At 47.9% G+C, this 25,588-nt stretch overlaps 1 protein-coding gene across 7 annotated transcripts in view; it reads left to right on the top strand.

Annotated features, from left to right (window-relative positions):
* CASZ1 (castor zinc finger 1) overlaps positions 1 to 25,588 on the top strand; it is a 302,929-nt gene that overhangs the window by 250,759 nt on the left and 26,582 nt on the right. For 5 of the 7 annotated variants that reach the window (XM_083750048.1, XM_083750051.1, XM_083750054.1 and 2 more), the window contains exons 6-9: positions 664 to 732; positions 16,049 to 16,139; positions 19,959 to 20,123; positions 24,117 to 24,289. In XM_083750048.1, coding sequence (XP_083606174.1) covers positions 664 to 732; positions 16,049 to 16,139; positions 19,959 to 20,123; positions 24,117 to 24,289 — 498 coding nt within the window. The remainder of the gene's footprint in view (positions 1 to 663; positions 733 to 16,048; positions 16,140 to 19,958; positions 20,124 to 24,116; positions 24,290 to 25,588) is intronic. The other 2 variants (XM_083750050.1, XM_083750053.1) reach the window with 1 other exon arrangement.

Raw genomic sequence — 25,588 nt, forward strand, 5'->3', positions numbered from 1 at the left:
GGATGGAATGGTGCCGGGCGGGGGGAATGGTGCAGCCCAAACAAACAGAATCCCCATGCCGATCCACAGACAGTCCGCGGGCCAGATCCTGAAGGCAATTGGTCCTGATCCAGCCCGCGGACCTTAGTTTGCCGACCCCTGGTCTAGGTGGACAAATGCAGTCTGACCTTTTCTAAGACTGCTTCCTCTGTTCCTAACCTCTGAGCAACAGCTTTTAAGATGGTCACATTCTCCTGGGATTGGTGCCTAAATTCGGTGCTTTGGCTCCCGAACCTTCCATCCAGAAAACTTCAGGGGCTCACCAGTGATTTGTTCAGCAAGTGAACAAACATGCCCTGTGTTGCATTTTTTAAAAAATATATAGGCATCACACACATTGTTTGTAAACCAGCCTTTCATACATTCATCCAGAAAAGAGAAGGCCATCTTTTTGAAAGAGGGGACTTATGGGAAAATAAAAAGTAAGTGCAGCCAAGGACTAGGAGATGCACAGGCATCTCTCCTTAACAGCAGCCAGGAAGTACGAGACGCACACGTGCCTCTCTCCCGGGCATGCCGTTGTCCTTGGATGTTAGGTGTTCCACAAGAGAGAGAGGGGGCTTGGAGTGTGTCCCGACACCACCTTGCGCTAACCATCTCTGCCCTCTGTGTGTTTCTCATTAGGAACGGATTAACCACTGACAAACCAGCTGTCACCGAAGATGTAAATATTTACCAGAAATATATTGCCAGGTAGGCTGATTTTCCCTGCCCCCAACCTTGGGTTTTTCTCGGGAGCGGGACGGAGGGGGCTGTGGGACAGAGAACCGGGCAGGGGCGAGGGGTGGGGGGTCTCTGTCTGTCTGGGCGAAATGCAAAAAGCCAGTTGCGGGAACTGAGTCTTTCCATTTCTCTCTGACATCCACACTGACTTCCCCACCACCAACTTTCCTGCTGAAACCCCACCCTTTACAAAGTCTCTCTCCGATTCTTAGAGTAGAAAAATCAGCCATCTTGGCCTCCAGAGGCTTGGACCTTCACTCTGTTTAGGGATGAAGACGTAGCTCAGTGGTTAGAGCACCTGCTTTGCGTGCAGAAGGTCCCAAACTCAATCTGTAGCATCTCCGGCTAAGGCTGGGAATGTCCCCTGGCTCAAACCCTAGAGAGTCACTTCCGATCAGTGTAAACAGCATGGAGCTAGATGGACAAATGGCCTGGCTCAGTATAAGACAGCTTCCTATGTTCCTGTGTCCTAAAGAAAGGTCTGTGGCTTAGCAGCAGAACACCTGCTTTGTGGGCAGAAGGTCCCTAGCATCTCCAATTGACCAGGAAGATCCCACTCTGCCTGTGGCCCTAGAGAACTGCTGCCAAATGCAGTACTGGGCTAAATGGGCACAACACTGGGCTAAATGGGCAAGCTGTTTGACCTGTTATAAGGCAGCCTTCTGCAGTCTCTGTTTCTTGAGAGAAGCCTTTTCTATCCATTCATTTTTTTCCTATCTATTCATTGTGAGGCTTATCCAGAGTCTCCTGTGCAAGTTTTGTGTTGAAAGCCAAGGCTGTGGGTTCAGCATAATGAATTGTATCCCAGGTTAGTCCTGCTCTGAGATTAATGGGCATGACTAATTCAGATCCATTAACTTCAACGGGTCTACTCAGAGCAGGACTTGGTTGGATGCACAACCCAAAGGTTCCCCCTCCATTAGCACAGCACCGTGAGATGGATGCATTTGTCCTGCTTTGCTGTATTTGGCTGGCTGGCTGGATTTCTCAGTTGACATATTTTTATTATTTGGAGACGTTGCAATTAATTTGTCTAGGCAAATTAGCCGCCGTTTATTTTCATTCGCCTAGAGAGGCGGTAACGCTAGCGCAGTGGAACTGTAGAGGTTATGGCCACGGCCGTTTGACATCCTCTGCCTAAAGAGAGGGACCAGGGATGGAAACATCAGGGCAGCAGATTGGAAGGAAGCTGGCGTTGAGGCTGTGCTAAGGCCGCCCATCAAAATCCATCAGGAGGAGCCCTGGTGCAACCCTGATGAAATGGTGGCAAAGGCTGCCAGGAAGGCTGCAGCCCTTCATTGGGAGCAGGGAAGGGCCATAACTGACTGCTTTGCATGCATAAAGTCCCAGACTCATCCCCAGGTAGGGCTAGGAGAGACTCCCTGTCTGGAATCCTGGAGAGCCATTGCTGCTTGTCAGGAGAGACAGTTCTGAGCTAGACGGACCACTGGCTGGACTCCGGGACACAGGAAGCTGCCTCATACTCTGTTCCTATGTCAACCTTCAAACCTGGGGCTGCAAGTGGCCCTATAGTTAATTTTATGTGGGTGGCAATAAGGAAAACAGGGTGGCAGTGAGAGGGAGAGAAAAGGGTGTGGCAGAGTGAGAGAAGGGAGTGGCAAAGAGAGGAAGTGGCAGAGAGAGAGAGATGGGGCAAAATAAAAAAAGGGGCTGGCATTGGATTCAGACCCCACCCACTGCCAGCATGTGGCCCCTAAGAATTTACCCCTAGGGGGTGCAGTCCTTAGCAGGAACAAAGATTGTCTGTAATCTAGGAGGTGTGGAACCTGCCATGGTCAATAGGCCTCACTGCTCTCTTCCAGGCTAGTTTTTTTGTCATTGTTCTGATTCGTTTATTTAATTTATATCCCAGCCTCCCTCCCAAAGCGTTCAAGAGTGGCTTATCAGCCTAGGAAACGGGTGGGCAGGAGGCAGATCTGCATTCCTAGATTCCTGGATGAAATTCAGGAGGTAGCAACTGTTCAAACACAATAGGAAAAGGCCCCTCCTAAATCAGTCCATTAGAGTCTCTAGTGACTAGTCTGTAGTAACTCAGTGCACAGGTCATCATATAGTTAGCAGGGTGCTATAGCCATTTGTCTCTTCCTTCTTGAGCCACCATTTTGCATCTGGCCTCGATTGGTGGGATCTCATTATTTTAGTAGAAAAACAAAGGATGCCCTCTAAGCCTGAACTAAGGAACAAAATACCCAACCCTCTTTACTGCCTTTCTCATTTGCTGTGGGGTTTCTGGAGACAGATGATGCAGCTGGAAAAAGTCAACACTGGCTCTTAAGAGAGCCTCCCTGTCCTCCCTGATCAAACAGGGTTTGCTGTTTTTTGAAACAAGATATACAAAAGCAAATTCCACAAAAATGCCTACAAGAGGCAAAACCCCCAAGAGTGGACATGTTACTCCCGTCTTCCATTCCGACTTCAGGTATTTCAAAATGTCTGTAGCCGTAAATGATTTACCCATCTGGATGTTGTTGGAACTCCAACTCCCATCAGCCCCTGCTAGCATGACCAGTAGCCAGGGGTGATGATGGGAATTGTAGTCTAGCAACATTAAAGGGCCAAAGGTTCCCAACCCTTGTCTTAGCAGACACCAACCAACAGGATTGGGTTGTAGTCATCTAAGTTCTACTCAGAGTAAACCCATTCAAATTAATGGAATCATGTTTCATAATTTCAATAGGTTAGCTCTGAGTAGGACAAACATTGGCTGCCACCCATTGTTATATAGCTGAATATAGCTGAAGCAAAGGTGGTTAGTTTCAATTCCTTTCCCTCTTTAAAGATCAGAATTGGATCTAATCCACGTTAGTGGCTTGAGAGTCATAAAATCAGAGGGATGTTTGTTGTCCTAGTTGTATGGATCTGAAGCAAAAAGCCCACACACTTATACATAGGGGAACCCCCCCCACACACCCCTTTCTCATGCTAATTTTTTTACTCCCCCCTTCCTCTAAAATCCTTCTCCTCAGGGGCCTTAAATCACACAGTGGAGCCTGCGTGGCTATAAGTTATAAGCTCATTAGTTATAAGCCTGTCTTTAGTCAAGATGAGGAGAGGGGAGGCCTCTCCTTTGTGGACCAAACTGGCAGGAGGTTTCTCCTTCTTTCCTTTCCTTTGTGCACAGAGGGGATGGTAAGATGGAGGTGGCGTGCTTCCTTCCCAGCCACCCACCTTGGGGTTAGTGAGGTTAGTGAGGTGGTAAAGTCAGCCAAAGAAACTACTCACCCAACAGTACAGGTTCCCTGTTGCAAGTTGCACCTGCTTGGTATTTATGTACAGTGGTACCTTGGGATGCGAATGGGATTTGTTCCGGAGCCCCATTCGCTTCCAGAATAGAACGTAAGACGTGTTTGTGCGGCGGGTCGCGTTTCGCCACTTCCGTGCATGCACGTGATGTCATTTTGACCGTCTGCGCATGCGCGAGTGGTGAAACCCGGTAGTAACGCACTCCGTTACTTCCCGGTCGCCGCGGAGCGCAACCCGGAAATACTTATCCTGAAGCATATTTATCCCGAGGTATGACTGTACTTGGTTTTACAAAACTCTCTAGTGCAAAAACTCCCCTTTGTGCAGCCTACAGTGTGCCACATTGCAATCTCGTACGGCAGTTATGAAAAAGGGATGGAATCCACACTTTAAAGCACCTTTCCCTAGTGTTGTGTCCTCCAGATGTGTTGGACTACAACTCCCATCACACATGGCAAGAACTGATGGGAGTTGTAGTCAAAAATGTCTGGAGATCACCAAGTGAGGGAAGGGTGGTTTTGAAAGCCACAAAAACATTGGCTGCCTCCTTAGAGAAAAGCCTGCTGGAATAAAAGTAGCCATAACAGGTGAAAAGCAGTAAGGGGAAGGTAGGCCAGCCACATTTCACAGAGCAAGGTGTTTCATAATTTGGGTGCAGCCACAGAGAAGGCCCTGTCTCTTATCCCACCCAGCTGTTCTTCGACACCAGGCAGTGCACAGAGCAGGGCCTCTTTTTCTGCGGGCAGGGTGGTATAGCCTTCCCATGCTGTCCACCTCCTGTTTACAATTCAATGGTTTTCTTTGGCTGCAACCCAGGGGTGGGCAACATGATGCCCACCAGATGTTGTATTGCTGCAGCACCCATCATCCCCAGCCAACCTGGCCAATACTCATAGATGATGCGATTTGTAATCCAGCAACATCTGGAGGGCATCACATTGACTACCCCACTATAACCGGAGCCACAAATTTGGGCCCCAGGGTAGAAATATGAATCTGTTAGGAATCTGCCTTTATTAACTGCTTATCACAAGTAGAGGTGGTGGCCATGAGCTTGGATGGCTTAAATAGTAATAATCAAGATGAATGGTTTGAGGTGAGATCTACCAATAGATAGCTAAACAGAAGCTGTCCATGCTCTGAGCTGGGCCGGCCCTATCGTTAGATGTTTTGAAAGGGCAGCAAATTGTTTGTTATTGAATTTATTATTGTTGCGCTTCCACTGCTAGGGATGGGGAATGTACTTCTCTGCCTTAAGACTACCTAGATTGCCCTTGGATACTCTTGAACCTTGATGGCAGAGGGATGCGGGTGGGCAGGGAGATTTGCTGCCACTGCTTCCAGCTGCACAATGCCTTTGGCCAGCCTTGGCTGAGAGGCAGCTTATACTTTAGCTTATATATTTGCTGAACTTCAGAGCTATATTCATTTATTTTTAATCATTTTATCTAACAAAAAATATATGCCACTTAGTAGAACAAAAGACCTCTAAGCATCTTCTCCTTGGGCTGTTTTTCATCAGAGGGTTTTGTTTGACCCTCAAACCAGTCAGTCAAGTAGTTTACATCTAGAATCGCACATTCTAGGTTATGACAGCTCACCTGTTCTTGATAGCCAGACATTTGGCTTTAATTTACATGTGGGTGTTCTTTCTTGGGGGGGGCTGTTTTAAAGCCCTAAATTAAAGGAGTAGAGGTAGAAAGAGGTTGTGTCTGCGCAGCACAATTAGCTTAATGAGTTCATTAAGAGGCACTGCCGAAAGCTGCCCAGGGACGCTCCATCGCTGTGTGATCAAAACGGATCCTCTCTCTCAGCTAGTTCAGGGTTTGTTTGGGCTCCACACTTTACTCTGTATATTTGCATTTCTTTTTTCTGTGGTAATAATAATAATAATAATAATAATAATAATAATAATAATAATAATAATAATATTTTTTACACTGGCAGATGGTTCTTCTGAGGGCCTTGCTTAAATATCTGTTTACATGAGCTCCCCCCACATTGCTTGTAATGGGGGTGGCTGGTTGTTAGCTGATGGGATTCCCCCCCCCCCTTCCTCCCGTCATGCACATCATCGTTACAGAGTAATGAGTGTGTAAATGCTCGCTAAGCATGCTGACTTCTGTATTTATTATTTTTATTAGTATTTATTTATCTGGGTCTCTCTTAGCAGCCCTTGCCAGATCTGGCAAGTCAAGGGAAGGAAACAAAGTGCTTCTCTCGTACATCTGCTTGTGTCGGGGGCCGCACGCATCTGGGCATGAGCATAGTGCGCCAGGGTGTGTGGTCACCAGCTCCCCTAGTGACACTCCTTTCAATGTCACTTCCTCACTGGCTCTCTCACCTCTACCTGTTTTCAAGGGATCCCTTCTCTCTGATTTGAGAGCTTATTTAAATTAACACTGGTCCGGTCCACATGTCCAGGCAAGCCAAATCAGCTGCTGGAGGGGACCCACTTCGCTCCCCGTCAGTTCTTTGAGCTCAGCATGTTTGGCTTAGCACAGGGATGCGGGATCTTTCGCCCTCCAGGCGTTTCTGAGCTACAACTCCCACCACCACCCCTGGCCATGCTTGCTGAGGCTGATGGGAGCTGAAATTCAGCAACATCTGGAGGGTCAAAGGTTCCCCACACCTGGCTTAGCATGTCTTCAGCTCCTGGGATCACGGTTAAGCTCTCTGCTCCACAACCATGACCTGTAAGCATAGAACAGACCTTAACTATGCTGGTTTAGCTGCCACACTGCACTAAAAGGACTGGGGAGGCGCAGAGCAATTGCTATCTCCTGCACATTTGTTCGAAGCGTGGAATGCGAACACATCCACTGAATCTGCAGAGTTATAACAAATGTGCTCCAATGTTGAAGGACCACCTACCAAAAGCACATCACTGCACTTGCATTGGTTTTATCGGCTCTCCGACAGCGCCAAACAATTTGGACGATTTTACTATAATGGGGGTTCTTGCTGAAAATCCCTAGTTTTCTCCATAGAATTGCATCTTCCAGGAGTCCTTGAAAAGAAGGAGTACCTGTTAAACATTTCTGTAGCATAGGTAATGCCTTCCAAGGCTGTCCATAGAATTTTGGTAATTAATAGGTCAGTAATAGAGCATCCAAGCACAATTCAAACTGTTGGTGTTGACCTTTAAAGCCCTAAACGACCTTGGCCCAGTATACCTGAAGGAGCATCTCCACCCCAATCATTCTGCCTGGACGCTGAGGTCCAGCGTCGAGGGCCTTCTGGCGGTTACCTCACTGCGAGAAGCAAAGCTACAGGGAACCAGGCAGAGGGCCTTCTCGGTAGTGGCGCCCGCCCTGTGGAACGCCCTCCCATCAGATGTCAAAGAGATAAACAACTACTTGACATTTAGAAGACATTTGAAGGCAGCCCTGTTCAGGGAAGTTTTTAATGTGTGACATTTTAATGTATTTTTAATCTTTGTTGGAAGCTGCCCAGAGTGGCTGGGGAAACCCAGCCAGATGGGCAGGGTACAAATAATAAATTATTATATTATTATTACCTGCTTTGCATGTCCCAAGTTCAGTCCACAGTGGCATCTCTAGGGAAAGACCGAAGCCCTGGAGAGCCTGAAACTGCCAGTCAGCATAGGGAATACTGAGCTATATGAACCCAATAGTCTGACTCAGTATAAAGTAGCTTCCAATGTCCTTGACACTATTACTAATATAGAAGAATCTTTACTATGATGTTTCTGGCATGTGCTGAAGAGACAAGCTACTTTGGTGCATAGAGAAAATTTATCACTGACGCTCCAATTGTTATAGAAGAATACTGGAGAGTAAGGGGTTTCTTTGAAGTTTCCACAGCATGCCAGAGAAGCAGCCCTGTTCTGCCTAAAACTTAAAGTTCAGATTGAAAGGCTGCTTGCCTCATTGGCAGCAAAGTGGCGGAATCATTGTAGATGGGGGGTTTCTTTCCCCATTTTATCCTTGGACCATGCCTGGCCAAGAGAGGGACTTGGCCAAGGCCATCCATGACTTGGTTTTACAGAGATTTGAAGACAGATCTCCCCAGTCAAGTCAGACACTCTGGGCTGTTGCCAATACTAGCCCTACTCAGTAGACCCATTGAAATTAATGAGCATGACTAACTTAGGTCCATTAATTTCAATGGATATACTAGTAGACCTTGGGCTTTCCCAATATCCCTGCCTTATCTGTTGAGAAGCAGGAGCATGAGAGGGTATACCTTACACCCAACCTACAAAATCTCCCCCCACAACACACCTTGCTTCTTCTTTGTAGTGGGTTGGTCATTACGGCAAGGGGGGTGATTTTGTGATTGGAGGGAGACTTGTCATTCTGGATGCAGACAGAGAGTCTTGAATGCCTGTGTTCCTGAATAAACAGGGTTGGGGCACATGGGGGCATGTGGAGGGCAGTGAGTTTTACCATTCTGGCTGCATATATTTAGATATAGATATCAATATTCTTGATTTTAAAATGGTTGCTACCCAACTCTGAGCAGGAGCAATTTATAAATCAATCAAATCAAATCAATTATATGTTATTTTATTTTTGCACAGGAACCATGAATTTTCCCTTCTTCCTTTGATTTTCATTTATTTAATAATTTACCCCCTAATCCTCTATAAATATTTCTGAAAGCAGCTCTTACTGCAAGGTCCAAATATGGAAGAGATCGAACATTAACCATCCATCAGTCGATGACAGGATGTTGCCCAAATGCCTCTTCTGCTCCTAAGATGGCAGGAAGGTTGCGGGGAGGCAGGCTTGCAGACATGGGTCTGCCACTTTGGCACAATTTAGGAGAATAGCAAAAAAATTTCAGGCCCCGCATGGCTCGAGGGACCTATCCTGGTTGAGACAAAGGCCTTCCTGAGAGTCTGAGCTTTATCCCTGATGTGAGAGGCACACCAGCTCTTTAACAGCGCAGGCCCAAACCCAGGACTTATGAGCACTTATGAGCTTCTGGCACCTGGGGTTTTATTTACTGTATTTTTCCGTGCATAAGACTATATTTTTTCTTAAATTTTTGAAGTTTAAAATAAGGGGTCGTCTTATACATGGATAGTGCATAGTGCATTTTCTTAATTTTGAGTCCCAAAAAATAGGGGGCGTCTTATACACAGAAAAATACGGTATTTTTCCAAAATACCACGTGGTTGTAATAAAACCTTTAAGTGGTTTACCAAAACACAAAAACAAAAGCCCCCCCCCCATTTTTTTATTACTAAAAGACAGTTAAAATCAAAAGAGATGATAACACATGTCAGCATTCAACATGTCTAGACATGTCTAGACATGCCTAGACAAACACATTTGAAGCAAGCACCAAAAAGAGCCCGGCAAAGTTGTCTGCTTGGTGTCAACAGGCAGGGAGTTCCAAAGTGCAGGTGCTGCCATGTTAGCAAGATTGGATTCTTGCAAATGGGGAACGAATATTGTGAGGCATCTGTCATGGTGCCAGTTCCACCGATCAGAGTGGTTGAAGTGGGCACTGCATGGGGTCAGGCGATCCTGCAAGTTATGACCGTTTGGCCAGTAAGGAGGCTAAATTCTAATTAGGCTCTTATGTGGGTCCTTGACAGGGCCACTGAGGCCATGTAGCCACTGTGCATTCTTAAGGCACCTTTGCTAGGATCCTCTCGCTCCTCCACTGACCTTTGGGAGAAGACCCACGCATTGCCAGTGCTCGCACCACAGCCTGGCCATTCGCTCTGCAACCATTTTGTCTGTACAGGCAGCTTTTTGAAGCGGGTTTTGTTTCCATATATTTGAAACTACAAGCCCGAAGAGCACTTTGTGCCAATAGGGCGTGATGAACGTATCAACTTTCAAATGCCCAAAATGAGGGGTGCTAAAAAATTGTAGCATGACTTGGGACTTCAAAAGATATTTTGGTTCAGTTAATATAATTTAGCTTTGCTTGGCAAGTAAAATGTGTGTAAAATTGCACAGAATTCATACAAAAATGGTAGTATTATTTTTAGCATTGCCTGACATTTTCAGAAGGTAAAATTAAAATTATTTTGTTTTCAGAAAGCAGTTTATGTGCTTCTTCATCCAATGTAGACTTACCAAGCTAAATGTTGTCCAGTCACGAAAATAATAGATTTGAATTTCACATACCCGAAAACATATTTTTAAGGCCCCCTCGCCGAAGAAATTTGCAAAAATTAAGTTTCACCCCAGTAAAATGAAATGCCCTGTTGTGTCAGTCACCCTCCTGTGTGGATCAAATTGTGTTTGCAGTCTGCCTTTGGAAGTGGGGTGGGGGGTGGGGCTTTGCGACGGTGTGCAAAATGAGCAGGTGTGCACTTGTGTGCAAGCTTTTCTGTTTTGAGGAGCTAAACAGATGCTGGCCTTTAAAAATTAATAAGTTTGAACTGTTTCAAGTGTCAGAAAGAGCAGAGGAGAAATATAACCCTTTAGCAACCTATTAACAACGGGAGCATCGACCAGGGAAAATTTCTTTGCCCTTGATCCTCCAGTTCTTCAGACCTCCTTCTCACCCCAAACACACACGCCTCGACCTCTTGGCATGATGTGCCGTTGCTGCTGATCCTGTTAAATTCGGGTATGAATGGATTTTTGCCTACTAGTCACACTAACCTTCCCCATCTACCCCTCAACCATGGCAATATTTGGTGTAAAATGAGGCTTATCTGCCAGTGCAGTGCGTGGGTTTCCTCTTGGAGCAGGGTTGTTATCTTTCTGGCCAATGAAAGCAGGGCTTTCCCTATAAGTTGAATTTGCATCCTGTCTTTTTCAGCCCACCCAAAGCAGCTGATGATTTAAATCAGTGCTTCTTAAACTTGGGTCCCCATCTGTTGTTGGACTACAACTCCCATCATCCCTGACCACTGGTCCTACTAGCAAGGGACAATGGGAGTTGTAGTCCAATACCAGCTGGGGACCCAGGTTTAAGAAGCACTGATTTAAATGAGCAGTAGCTAAAAGTGAATATCAGCAGCTGAGTTATACCGTCCGAGTCAGGCTATGGGGCTATCTGGTTCAGTGCTGCCTGACCTGGTTGGCAGCAGCTCTCCAGCATTTCAGACAAGAGGCGTACCTAGAGATGCCGCAGGGGGTTGAAACTGCTGCCAGCTGCACACCAAGCAGGATCCCTAGCATGTCCCTTCCCTTAAAACATAGGAAGCTGCTATATCCTGCATCAGCATTTTGCCCCATCTAGCTCATTGCTGACTATACTGCCTGGCAGGGACTCTCCAGGGCTTCAGGCAGAAAGTCTTTCCCAGCCCTACCTGAAGATGCCACTGGGGAATTAACCTGGGGCCTTCTAAGTGCCAAGCAGATGCTCTGCCACTGAGCTATGGGATTCCTTCCTTGGTGGAAATGGCCACATGAATTTGAACAGTGCTGTCTGGCAGTGCCTGTGAATCAGCAATTTGTGGGGCTCCCTGTCCTCCCTGCAGCTACTTCCTCTCATGCCTTCCGTCAAGCAGAAATTCTTGCCACACTTCAGTTGGCGCCAGCGGTTGGCATGTCCTGTGGGGGTCGCTGCGTGGCGTGACGGATGGCTCTACTTCTTGGCAGAAGGCACTCTCCTTAATTAGCTCTTCAGCTGCCCTCATATCCCCAGGGCACAGTGGTGGTGCACCACACTCGGAGTGGGCAAAAAACAAATATTTCCAAACGGGTCTGGCAGCCACCCCTGAATTAGACACGAGAGAAGAGGGTGAGATGAGGGTGGTGGCATGAGGAACCTGTGGCAGCAAGGCAAGGATTTCAGACCCCATCTGCACCATACATTTAATGCACTTGAGTCATGGCTTACCCCAAAGAGTTCTCAGCAAAGAACTGTAGTTGTTTAAGGGTGTTGTTTAAGAGATGTTAGGAGACCCCCATTCCCCTTCCAGAGCTAGTTGTCAGAGTTCCCTGGGAAGAGGGATTGATTGCTTAAATTCACACTGAATGGCAGCTCTGCGAAGGGAATAGGGGTTTCCTAACAACTCTCAATCCATGGGACGCGGGTGGCGCTGTGGGTTAAACCACAAAGCCTAGGACTTGCCGATCAGAAGGTTGGCAGTTCAGATCCCTGCGACGGGGTGAGCTCCCATTGCTTGGTCCCAGCTTCTGCCAACCTAGCAGTTCGAAAGCACCTCAAAGTACAAGTAGATAAATAGGTACTGCTCTGGCGGGAAGGTAAATGGCGTTTCCGTGCGCTGCTCTGGTTCACCAGAAGCAGCTTAGTCATGCTGGCCACATGACCTGGAAGTTGTACGCCGGCCCCCTCGGCCAATAAAGCAAGATGAGCGCCACAACCCCAGAGTCGGTCCCTTTACCTTTTAACAACTCTCAACACCCTTAAAAAATGACATTTCTCAGGAGTCTTTGGGAGAAGCCATGACTGCTTCGAGTGGCATGGTGCTGTTGCATATGTAAGGTGCAAATGTGGCCTCAGTCTCTTATGGGAGAGCAAGGTAGGCGGAAAAGGAGCAGGAGTCAGGAGTGCAGAAGCAGGACCCAGAAGCATTTCTAGCAAGGTGGCTTCAGCAAATGTCAATAATCAGAGAGGCGAGTGTATAGACAACTAAGGGGAATAGGGAAGGGCTTGTTAACCTTCTTAGGCCTAGGGGCACATTTGGAGCAAGTGCTCTGGGAAGAGAGAAAGTGCATGCACACGCTCACATACAGTTTGCTTTTTCAAGGGATTTGGATAAAAACGATCCAGTAGAATTAATCTGAGCGGCTGGTATGGCTCAAGTAGAGCATGAGACTTAATCTCAGGATCGTGGGTTTGAGCCCCACCTTGGGCAAAAATATTCCGGCATTGCAGGGAGTTGAACTAGATTACCCTCATTCTCCCTTCCAACTCTAACAATTCTATAATTTTGTGAGCCTTGAAGTACATATACAACAGAAAGAGGAAGTGGGAAAGAGTGTCACTCTTCCAACTTTCTCCTTCAGCTCTTTTCAAGGGAGAAAAGGGTAACCACTTTATACCACCAAGGAGAAAATGGGTGGAGGAGGGCCTAAGAGGCAGGGGAAGATCCGGTGGGGCTTAATTTTTTTGTTTAATTGCTTAGTTTTATTGCTTTTGGCAGCTGGTTCAGGGTGCCTCTTCTGGACTGAGGAAATGACGTAGAAATGAGTGCGATGATCATTTGTTCAAGACTGATACCTCCTAAAGCTCTGCCACCCATGTGGATTGGTGGGGCGGAGAGTTCTCATATGAAATGTGGGGGTCTGATGGGCCAAACCAGCACCCTCAATGCCCTTAGCGGTGTTGGAAAGGAAATAGATCCGGCATAATGGAATGCCTGTTTCTCCGCTATTTAGACTGCCATTAGCAGAAACCTTCTGGGAGTCGGGGCCCAATCCAGCCCAGATCAAACACCGGGGTTTATGAAGTCCTTTGGTGACAATGAGCAGGAGTTAAACATGTGCTTAACCCCCCTACCCTGCCAATTGTAATGAAGGGTGCCTGTGGTCACGCCTCATACCTCTTACTACGGTGTCCTTGGAACAGAAAGAGGGAAGACCATAAATTGAACATGCTGTTATTATCATCACATCTCCCGAGTGCAATCTAGATCTTTCCAATTAAGATGTGTTTCTGCCAGAGGTTTAACCTGAGTTTAAAACTTCCATGGGTTTTCTCCCTCTGGGGCTGTAGTTGTAGACGGTGGCAGAGTTATCCTCTCCCTTGCATCCTCAGTGCCCTGGCAGAGCGAGGGCTCCTTGGAGTTCCTTGGATCGAGACTTGATAGGATTTAAAACCAGGTGAAGATGGTTGGTGATGCAGACTAGGTGGGGGAAAGAGCCTGTTTCGCAACCCTCGTGAATCCTTTGTGCCATTTTGGAATCTGAACAAAGAAGAACTTGGTTTACCCTTTGTTCCCAAGGCCAAAATTGCTATTTTGTTTTTGTTTTTCTAAAGTTCATGTCTCCGACACTGCTCAGGTTTCTCAATCACCTGCCTTGGTGTATTCCTGATTCCTTGCAGTTCTTTCTCCTCTCCTTCTTTCCTCCCCAGGGAGAGGCATGTCTGCTTCTGGCATCTGTCCCCTTTTCTGCAAACGCCGTGGCAAAGAAGCGATTTAAATTTTTTAGCAGTGCCCCTCTCTTCTGTCAATTATGGGCCCCCCCTTTCCATCTCTTCAAGGCCTTCTGCCTCTGCAATTGACCACCTCTTCCTGTGTGCTTTGCAAATGCCATCTTCCCTGCTGCCACCACTCCTCTCTTTTTGCCATCTTCCACTCCAAAAAGCCTGTCCTTAACTCTCTCTCTCTCTTTCCTCTTTCCTGCCATTCCTCCCCTGGGCCGCAGCCTTGGTTTCCCCTTCAATTCATGGCTCCTCTTTGATGCCCACCCCAAGAGGCTCTCGCAAGGAATATAGTGCCGTGTGGCATTTGGAACCTCAGAGCAGATGGCGATTTAGCTCTGGATGTTTCCCCATCGGAGTCCCCTTTCAAATTACTCCGCAATATGCTCTGTACAATGCACCCTCCTGGTTGCTGGTTTCTGCAAGCCCCTGTTGTGTTGCTGACTGTTACGCCTTTGCTCCCCGGCATATCATGGACTGCAGTAGTCCAGCGAAGCTTTCCTTATAGCAGACAGTCAGGCCTCTGTCTCTTGCTCTCTGGGGGAAGGGTCATAGCTCAGTAACAGAGCATGTGCTTTGCAAGCAGAAGGTCCCAGGTTTCAACCCAGGCAAGGCTGGGGTTGCACTCTGCCTGAAACCCTGGAGAGCTGTTTCCACTCAGTGTAGGCGTTACTGAGTGAGATAAACCCAACAGTCGTGACGCTGTGCATAATGAAGTTTTCTGAGTTCTGTTTCTTCCCTCTCTGCTGCCACTGCCCCTTTCTCTGCTTCTCAAAACCAGAGTCTACAATTGCCTATTTCATATAGCACATGCAGAAAAGCATTGGGGACGAGGAGCACAGAAAGCTGCTGAGTTGTACCAATGGTCTCTCTAGCTCAGTAATGCCTACACTGACAGGCAGAGGCTCTCCAGGGTTTCAGGCAGGGAGTCTGTCCCATCCCTACCTGGAGGCGCTGTGGATTGGACATAAGAAAAAGCCTCCCAGATCAGGGCAGTGGCCCATTTAGTCCAGCATCCTTTGTTCACCTTTGACCTTTTGCATATAAAGAGCTGTGGCCCTTTGCAGGAACAGAGGAGGCAGGAGTCTCTCTCAGCCTTACCTGGAGGTGCTTTTGGCAATTTAACCTGAGACCTTCTGCATGCCAAGCAGGCACTTTAACCACTGAGCTGTGGCTGAGTTTAGCATTCCAACAGAGATGCTAGCTAGCCCCACAATTTAATTAACATGAGTGTGGATCTTCTAGCCATTTCCTATAAACATTCTGTAGGTGCAAAGTGCTTCCGCGGAGAGAGCCGTTCACTGCAGGAAGCCAGCTTTAAAATTTTGCACCATTCAAGCCTCCAGATAGTGACTAAGGATACACACAGCCCAATATAAAAACCTTGCTGTGGTTTCTGCAACGTCGCACCTTGCCCAGACAGTGGCTACAGCTGAGTGCATTCTGTGGGTTTGCCATGCAAATGCAGAACCTACTGTTACAAAATCTCATATCCTGCTCTGTATGGTGGCAAGTCACATGCCTTAGTGGGAAGGCCACATGCAGGACGTGAGAGTAGTCGCTCTCTCCTGCTGTCAATCCTGGTATTCTGGCCTGGTTCACGCACAATGCTAAGCCATGCTTTGCAAATTGTGGTTTAATTGAACCATCTGAACCCAGCCCACAAACCATCCTTGGTAGCAAACCAGAGTTTGCTGTTGGTTTGTAAACCTTGTTCTGTGAACCCGGAGGGAGCATACAGACATAATGACTTCCCATTTCATGTCAGACACTCCTGCAGGTACCTCAATGCATAACATAGCAGCACTGCATGCCAGGCTCCAAGAAGTGTGAACTCAACTTGAAATTAGCATCTGACTAACCAAGGAAGACAGGGGCGGGGTTGAATTTATTTTCTTTGAAAAATGCTCTCATGATATTCACACTTTCCTTTTTCCTCTTTCTTTCTTTCTTTCTTTCTCACATTCAGGTTTTCCGGAAGCCAGCACTGCGGACACATTCACTGTGCATACCAATACCGAGAACATTATCACTGCCTTGACCCGGAGTGTAACTATCAGGTAAAAACCAAATGAAAATAAATCATCGGCGGGGGGGTGGGATCCTTAAATAGCACGGTGGGGCAAAGTTCAATCCCAGGCTTTGAAACAGCAAGGGTTTGTTGGGGAGAGGGGAGGAGCTTTATTTGAGTCTTTTGAGAGCCACACTGGCTGCGAGCTAAATAGGCCAGTGGTCTGACTCAGCAAAAGGTTAGCAACAGTGAGATCATCTGTTTGGGAAGGGCCAGAGCTCAGTGGCAGAACACATTCAGAAAGTTCAGTCCCTGGCATCTACCAGCGATAAGATCTCAGTGGTAGGTGATAGGGAAGGCCTCGTTCTACTCGAGACCCTGGGGAGCAGCTGCCAGTCAGAGTAGACTGGCCTTCCCCCAACTTGGTGCCCTGCAGATGATCATTGCCCATGCAGTAGCCAATGTGCTCTGAGTCACAATAGCTGGCTGTAACATCGCCTCCTGCAGGAGCGGTTTTCCCATTGGCACAAGGATCGTTTCTCAAGTCTTGCATTATTAATACAGCATCTACGTAATTGTGCACACGCAATACATTTGAAGCATGTTCATTCATGCCAAAGAATCCTGGGAACCGTAGTTTGTTGCGGGCACTGGGAACTGTCGCTCTCTGTGGAATAAAATACCGTTTGCAGGATTCTTGGGATGAAGTGGGAGCATGCTTGAAATGTGCTATAAATTCATAGTATGTATGCAGCCTGTGAAGCCACCCCAGATTAGTTTTCTACTAGGAACCTGGCACAGTAGATAGCTGTACCATTGAGATCAAAGCCTACTGTGCCCCAGGAACACTTTGAGATTTGGATGGTGGATCACAGGATTCACCCAGAGGAACTGAATCTTGGAATTTGTTCATGCAACCATGAGCATCCCTGCAAATCATTTTTGAAGGTTCTGCACATGACAATACCCTGCCGATGACCAGCTGGTTAGATACAGCCACTGCCCCGTGGAGGATTAGAAGGATAAATACATGTCAGACGCACTCACAAAACCAGTCACTGTACCCGCACATACAAATTGGGGTGTCTTCCCCATATAACTCCCCTGTAGGCCAGCAAAGGGGGGAAACCTGCATCCCTTCAGATGTTGCTGGACTCCAGATCCCATCAGTCCCAGTCAGCTTGGCCAGGGGTCGGGGTTGGTGATGGGAGCTGTAGTCCAGCAACATCTGGAGAGCTAAAGGTTCTTCACCTCTGGCATCAGCTAATGGTCTGCAGATACACAACCTTTTTCCCCTAAAGGGTAGCCTCATCATTGGACCTCAATTCCAGTGGCATCATCCTATAAGCAGGCTGCAATCAGCTTCCTGTGATAGCGCAAGACGAGTAGAAACCTTAAGCCAGCAGACACCATTTGAAGCACAGGCTTCCCCTGGCTTCCCCTGGAGGAGCTGCGCCGTCAAGCAGACGGGGGCGGGTGACAAATCAGGCTCAGCCTAGCTGGCCAAGTGACGCCTCAGCAGCTACTGATGCAAAGCAACCATTGAGACGAGCGGCGGTCCTGAGATTGCGGTTTAGTTTCGGGAAGAGATGGCTGGATGCTGGGAGGAAGGGGCAGAAGCCAGGCTGCAATTGCTGGGAGAGGTGCCAGGGCAAGATTGTCAAGCCAGCTTCCCAGTCACATGCTGTGTTTGTTTACTCTGCACTTGAATCTGAGCGAGTGACACTGCTGTTTCTGTGGTTAGGGCCTCCGCACGTGGTGGGGCAGGAGGTGTGCAAGGGATTCCCAGGAACTGCCCGCAGCGGAATCTTGATTTCTGCCCTGGCACCTGCCAGGCTCGGAGGAACAACTTCAACCACAGCAAGGGAAACTGGCCCAGTCCTGGCCAAGCCCTGGGGGGCCCCGTGGGTTTCTATTGATCGAACCGGGGATGTGGGCAGTGACCATTCTGCACCAAAGAGGAGCCGTCTGTCTGATGAGATGGGCCGTAAGGAAACAAGAGGGCCTTGAAGAAAGGGGGGGGGGAGGCTCTTGCAACAGACCTTGGGAGCTGTCCAGGCTTGTGGGTGGAATCGCCTGATCCCACCAGGGAATAAAGCTTTAGGCTAAGTTTTTCCAAATGCAAATTACCCTGCAGGCGAGATATATATTTCTTATAATGAACGGCGCTCAGTAATAAGTGGCCGCAAATTAACGGTGATTGGCAATGGAATTCCTGTAATATAACGCCTTGGGGAAATCAGCCCGTGGCTCTTCTTTGGCGTTCCTGTGTAAATCCCAAAATTTAATAAAAGCAACAGAAATAGATCAGGATTTATTTTTAGTATAGCAGGAAAATGGGTGGGAATTGGGGGAAGGGGAGATATTTTCCTATATGTGTCCAGAGGGTATTTTTCTTGGCATCTAGACAACCTACTGCATCCAACAGGCTAAACTGGGCTTGTAGCCTCCCTACCAGAGCTTGGAATAGGCGTCTCGAGGTGCTGGGTACTTGGAAAGGGAAGGATTGTCTGCATATTGAAGTCTTGCCAACCAGGTGTCTTTAAGAATGGAAACCTGCTTTCCTAAGCTGTAGGAAGGGATTTTAGCTCAGTGGCAGGGCATCTCCTTGCATGCAGAAGGTTCTGTGTTCAATCTGCCTGAAACCCTGGAGAACTGCTTCCAGTCAGTATGGACCAACAATCTGACTCTGTATAAGACAGCTTCCGATGTCCTGAGCTAGGGCAGTTTCATTCACAACACTTCAGTTGGTGCTTGCATTTTCCATTTCTCCCATTTCAAAATAAAGCCTCGGTTGGGTGGAATGCTGTTTGTTGTAAATCCAACCTTCTTTTGTGGTGTTCACACATTGCCACCCTTTTGCCATTACTTATGAGCACACTGTTAAAGCTACAAATGGCTTTAGAGTGCACAGTTGCTGAGCCTGTATGAAAGGGATTCTTCCTCCAAAGGCCCTCCCGCAACTCATGTCACCCCACCGCCTCAAGTAGTACTTAGCTTTCACAGTTTAATGTGGGACTGCCTCTTCCACACTTACCAAACCAAGGTGTGAATGGAATGACAGCTATCCTTCAAACACTGCAATTCTCCAGATTTTGCAGTGCAGTTTTCTGACCCAAAACCGTGTATAAAAATGTATTTGCAGGGGGAAATCCACACAAAGTATCAAGGAAAACTATGTACAAAAGTGTGCTGTCTCATATGAAATTGCTTACAAAAAAAGCTTATATTGGGTTGTACCCAGTCTCAGTCCTGCTCAGAATATACTCATTGGAATTAAAGGATGTAAAACTGACTTGGGACTATTGATTTCTATGGGTTGGGTCTAACTTAGTTGGGTGAAAAGGTAAAGGGACCCCTGACCGTTAAGTCTAGTCGCAGACGACTCTGGGGTTGCGGTGCTCATCTCGCTTTACTGGCCGAGGGAGCCGGCGTTTGTCCGCAGACAACTTCCAGGTCATGTGCTCAGCATGACTAAGCCGCTTCTGGCGAACCAGAGCAGCGCACGGAAACGCTGTTTACCTTCCCGCCAGAGCGGTACCTATTTATCTACTTGCACTTTGACGTGCTTTTGAACTGCTAGGTTGGCAGGAGCTGGGACCGAGCAACGGGAGCTCACCCCGTCATGGGGATTCGAACCACCGACCTTCTGATCGGCAAGCTGTAGGCTTTGTGGTTTAGACCACAGCGCCACCCGTGTCCCACTTAGTTGGGTCCAGCCCAATAAATGATAAACTCTTGTGGAAACTGGGCAACCCAAACTATGGACACTGAAGAAGAAAAAAGAGAAACTGAAATTGACAAAGATCTGCCCCTGCCTCCCTGCTCCCACCCTGCCTCACTTCTGCGTCTTCCTCTTGCCCCCCAGAGATTCACAAGCAAACAAGATGTGATCCGGCATTACAACATGCACAAGAAGCGGGACAATTCCCTCCAGCACGGCTTCATGCGCTTCAGCCCGCTCGACGATTGCAGCGTTTACTATCACGGCTGCCACCTGAATGGGAAAAGCACACACTACCACTGCATGCAGGTAACGATGCTGGGCTTCTGCCATAAGTGGCACGGAGAGCGAAGGGACCTCCAGGGCTAGTATCTGCATGGGTGTTTTAACAGAGCCACCAACCCTCACGCGTGGCATGCATTTCCAGGTTGGAGCTAGGCTGGGAGGGGTGTGTGTGGTCCAGAGATTCCTTGGGGGGGGGCTGTAGCTCAGTGGTAGAGCACCTGCATTGTTCAAGGATCAATGCTTAGCCTCCCTTGGTAGGGCTGGTGACACCATGGAGAGCCACTGCCAGCCAGTGTAGACAGTACTGAGCTAGATGGACAAATGGTCTGGCTCAGTAGAAGACCATTTCCTATGATTCCTTGTGCAAAAGTCATCTTCCACCATGGAGCCAACATGTTGCTGTGAGAATTCATAATGGGATTCTTATTTTTAAAGATACTACTAGATTCCCCCCATAACTGCTTTGGGGAAGGCTGCTCAGCTTGCCAGCCTATTGTGCCAGCTCATGGGATCAGGAGATCTTGAAGAGATTTCCCCAACCATAGTGCCCCAGATGTCGTTGTTTACCCACACATTTGATGTCTGAAAGAGATTGGATTGTGTCCAATGCTTGTCCTCCTCAGACTAGATACATTGGAATTAATGGACTTGACTAACCTGTGTCCACTAATTTCAGTGGGTCTAATCTTGAGTAGCACCTTGTTAGCCACGACCTTCTATCTATGGCAAGTCACAGTGGCCAAAACGATGTGATTGATTTTAATAGTTTTTGGAATGCTTTTGATTGCTTTTAGAAGGTTTTTTAAAAATAATGCTACAGATACATTTGTCACTTTGGGCTCTTTTTGGACAAAGGGCAGAGTATAAATCAAACAAATATAGAATATCTGTATGGCCACAAGTTGCAGAAGGTGGACCGAGAAACCCCGTTTATAGGCACAGATTTCTGAGAGATCCCTGTTTCACCAGGAGGTTGATTTTGGGCAGAAATCTCTCTGTCTAGGCTCACCTATCAGAGTCAACCCAAAGATGAGTAAAAGGAGCATTTTTCTAAAGAGCTTTTTATTCAGATGAGTGCCATAGGCAACAATGGGGAACGTTGCTTGATTCCGTCCATTCCCGCTCAAATTTTGACAAGAAGAGTCATAAACAGCTCCGCTGTGCACCCAGGACAGGGACATTTCCTGGGTGTGGGGGAAAGGCCAGAGTTTGGAGTGGAGAGCTGATATTTCCCCCTTACACACATCCGGGCAGATCCTTTGTAGGAGTGATGGAAGGGTCAAGCTCTGGGGGTCTCTCTCCAGGGTGCTCCTTCCTCAAGCCAGAGAGGCCATCAGAACTGCCGCATTCCTCTGTTGATATACAACCTCTCTGCGCAAGGCCTGCCCTTTAGCAATCGCGTTTGTCCCTTTGTAGCCAGCTGCTAAGCCAATCAAATATTAATAACAGCCCAGTGTCAAAAGAAGGGAAGAAAGGAAGCTGGCTCTCTCACTGCCGGGGAAAAAAGAGGTTTGCGAGAATTATGGTGCAGCCTGTCGCTGCGAGGGGGGTTTCCAAAGCCAGCCATTTTGCAACCACGCCATCTCCGGAAGCTGTATGTCAATTGTGGGGAAGCTGTGGCTTCCAGGTAGTGTTGGGCTCCCATCAGCCCCAGCCAGCATGCCCAGTGGTCAGGGAGATGATGGGCGTTTTAGGCCAGGAGCTGGCCTGTTGTTCTTCAGGCTCTCTTGCAGCCATGGAAATCAGGCTATCAGGAGGGGAGCCATGGTGTGGAGAGATCCCTCCATCACCCTAAAATACTTTAAGCCTACCTGTGCAAGGGGGATTTAGCCCTTGGGTGTACTCTCGTTTCTACCAAGCACATGGGTTCTCAGGAGGAGGCCATCAATAGCTACCGGCCAGCCACGATGGCTGTTCTCTGCCTCCACAGTTGGAGGTGGTTTGCTTCTGAATACCAGTTGCTGGAAACCACAAGAGGGGAGAGGACTCTGGTGTTCCAGTCCTGCTTGCAGGTTTCCCCACAGACATCTGGTTCACTACTGTGAGAACAGGATTCTGGGCTAGATGGGCCATTGGCCTGATCCAGGAGGCCCTTCTTACGGGTTTCTGTGGAAGCTCATGAGGTCCCCTCAGGTAGAAGATCAGCACTGACCTGAAGGGCCACAGGAGGGTGTTGAGTTTGTTCTGCGCTGTCCTCTTACCCTGCAAAGGGTAGCCTGGCTTTGTCTTCCCCAGCCCAGGAAAACTCCGAAATGTTTCTGGACTCCCAATTCCCATCATCCGCGGCTCCTGCCTGCCTGGTTTGGGCTGATGGGAGTTGGGAGTCCAGCAACTTCTGGGAGGAAACTAAGCTGGCAAAAGCAGGCCTAGCCCATGTGAACAGAGAGCACACTCCTACAATGGGATCCGCTGCCCCGCAGAAGAAGCGTTTGTGCGGAAGGAATTCTGTGGGAATGGGTAGAAAGGGTTGCCCGAAGCCAATGCCCATGTTAAGAAGAAAAGGCCTTGGAACAGGACGGGTTCCCAATTCGAGCAAATATCTCTTAAACAGCAGTATTTGCGCCTGGCCCTCTCCTCCCTTTCACCCCCCCCCCACACCTTTATGTCCATAATTGGCATGGACAAAATTCAGTTAGTTGTTTATACCAATGGACATTTTTCATGCTTTAGCACAAAGAGCCCCATTGCGAATTATTCATGAGGAGTTTTTTGTTTAATTTTGCCTTTTAACACCACGGCCGGGTCTGTCTTCTTTCAAGGTGTCACTGTGGAAAGAAGCCCATGTTCTATCGGGAATCGCTTCGGATCTCTCTCTCTTTCCCCTCCGCCCCCCACTTTTTCCCCCCTGGGTGTTTTCCAGATGTTTTGTTATTGCCTCTTTGAATCAACCCAAGCTGAACCGAACCAGGAGTATGGGGCTGGTGTGGGGGTGGGAGACAGGAAGGGTGTTTTGATTTGCTTCATTTCTGAGATGGTGCAGACGTTGGCACATGACACACAGAAGGTGGTGGGGAGGGCGAAAGCGCTCTTGGCGGGCACAGTGGCATTGTCAGATTCCACTGGAATTTTACTCAATATGGCAAATTAGCTCACTTTGCTCAGGAACAGCTGAGGGAGGAGGTAGGGTTTCAGCATTCCATTCCCAACACACACACACACATCACGCCTGTGAGTTTATAGCAAAGCAGATGACAAAGGGTGTTCATTCCCCGTGGCCAACTTGATAGGGTAGCCAAGTCTCCTGCGCTGGTCATTCACTGGCCATTCTCACAGTGGCTAACCAGACGCCCCAAGGGGAAGGCCACAGGCAGCGCTTGAGTGCAGCAACAACTCTTGCAATTTCCAGCAGCTGGGATTTAGAGGCATACTGCCTCCTGCACAACTATCACATGTGCCTGTCTCTGTTACATATTGCTGTTACGTCACCTTGGACTTTGGAAGCAGACCCACTTGCTAGAAGCTGACCAGGTTGATCCAGCAGCTGCCAGCCTGACCTTCCAACTCCTCTACCTTAAGTGGGATAGGCCATAATTTTAGGACTGTTTCCTCCTCTTCCCCACTTGCTATTTTGGGAGAGGGACCCTGCAGCTAGAGCATGTCCTTTGCAGGAGGAAGGCCCCAGGTTCCACCCCAGTCATCTCCAGTTAAAAAGATTGCAGGTGATACGGAAGACCTCACTCTGCCTGAGACCCTGGAGAGCTGCTGCCAGTCAGAGTAGGCAATACTGGCCTAGGCTGGGAAATAGCCTGGCACAATATAAGGCAGCTTCCCTTGTCCTACTCTCTGTCACCCCCATGCCCTAAGTAAGTGTAGCTGGAGCGAATATCTGCCCCTTTTGCTCTGCTGCCTGGCAGGAAAGTTTCAGAAGTCATGGTATTTCTCCCAGGTGGAGATGCTCCTGTCCTTTATAAACTCTCTGCTCTCTCCCCAGCAACGTCTCTCAGGTGAGCTTATATGTCACTCTTTCTTTCATTTACCCAACCTTCACCCTGCCTCCTGATTGTTCCTTTGCACCAGGTGGGCTGTAACAAAGTCTATACCAGCACTTCTGACGTAATGACTCATGAGAACTTCCACAAGAAGAACACCCAGCTCATCAATGATGGATTCCAGCGGTTTCGGGCCACGGAGGACTGTGGCACGGTGGACTGCCAGTTCTACGGGCAGAAGACTACTCACTTCCATTGCAGGTGGGCTCTCTGCAAAAGGGGGAAAGAGTTCAGGTTACCCCGGGGGCATCACTCCTCTCTAGCCTGGTGCCCTTCAGGGCTACATGTTGAGCTACAGCTGCCATCATCCCTGACAGTTGGTCATGCTGACCAACGGTGATGGCAGCTCTTGTTTACAACAAACACCACCAAGAAGAACCTAAAGGACATGCTGGTCCAAAGAAAGACAGGTCTTACAGATCCTGCCCCATTAAAAGAGGCCACAACTACTTGAAACCCTTCACGTTGAGGGCCAGAAGCTTGGGTAAAGAGGAAAGTTCCCGCCTGGTGCCTAAAATTAGATGAAGAAGGTGCTAGGCGAGCTTCCCTGCAAAAAGCATTCCACAAGTGGGGAGTCACCACTGAAAAGGACCATTCTCATGTTGCCACCCCTCTAGACCTTCCTCGGTGAGGACACACAGAGAAGAGCCTTAGATGACAGTTACAGGGTCCAAGTCAGTTCATGTGGAGAGAAGCAGTTGTTGAGGTACTTGGGTCCTGAGCCGCATATGGCTTTATAGGTCAAAACCAACACTTTGAATTGAACCCAGAGTCTAACAACAACTGGACTGAATTGAGTTGGAGTCGACTGAATTGAGTTGGAGTCGAGGGCCACTGGTTCTTCATTCCTGATGTACACCACTTAAGGATGACCCATGGAGTAATATGAATATTCTTAGCTATGGCAGCTCATTCACAAACACAGCTTGTGGGTTGTCTCCAGCTAAGTCCTGCCCAGAGAAGACCCACTGAAATCAATAGAGTTCAGTTGGTCCTGTCCATTAACTTCAGTGGGTCTACTCTGAGTAGGACTAGCATTGGCTACAACCTATTTCATTCTCCTGTCCCCAAGTGACAGAAATGTACATGTGGATTTCTCTGAGGTTTTTGCTGGGACTCTGAAATTTTTTAAAAAAAAAAATCTATAAAGTACCACTAGAGACAGGAACATTTTGCAAAAATATTAATTCATGTAAAAAATCATATACCAGAAAGTGAGAGAACAAAGGAAAAGCAAAGAATGAAAAGATGTTGGCGGGGAGGTGGATCCAGTTACAAATCAGGAATCTCTCTTATACCAAAGCTTAGTTCAGACCTCCTTGAATGAATGAATGAATGAATGAATGAATGAATGAATGAATGAATGAATTTATTAATACGGTCACAGACCAGCGTCAGACCTCCTTGTATTTGAGGCATATCACTTGGACCTGAAGGGTAGCAGAGCATCTGCTTTGCATGCAGAAAGACCTGGTTCCAATCCCCAGAAGCATCTCCAGG

The sequence above is a fragment of the Podarcis gaigeae genome (assembly GCF_964106915.1).
Source record: "Podarcis gaigeae genome assembly, chromosome: 8".
Classification (NCBI taxonomy): Eukaryota; Metazoa; Chordata; class Lepidosauria; order Squamata; family Lacertidae; genus Podarcis; species Podarcis gaigeae.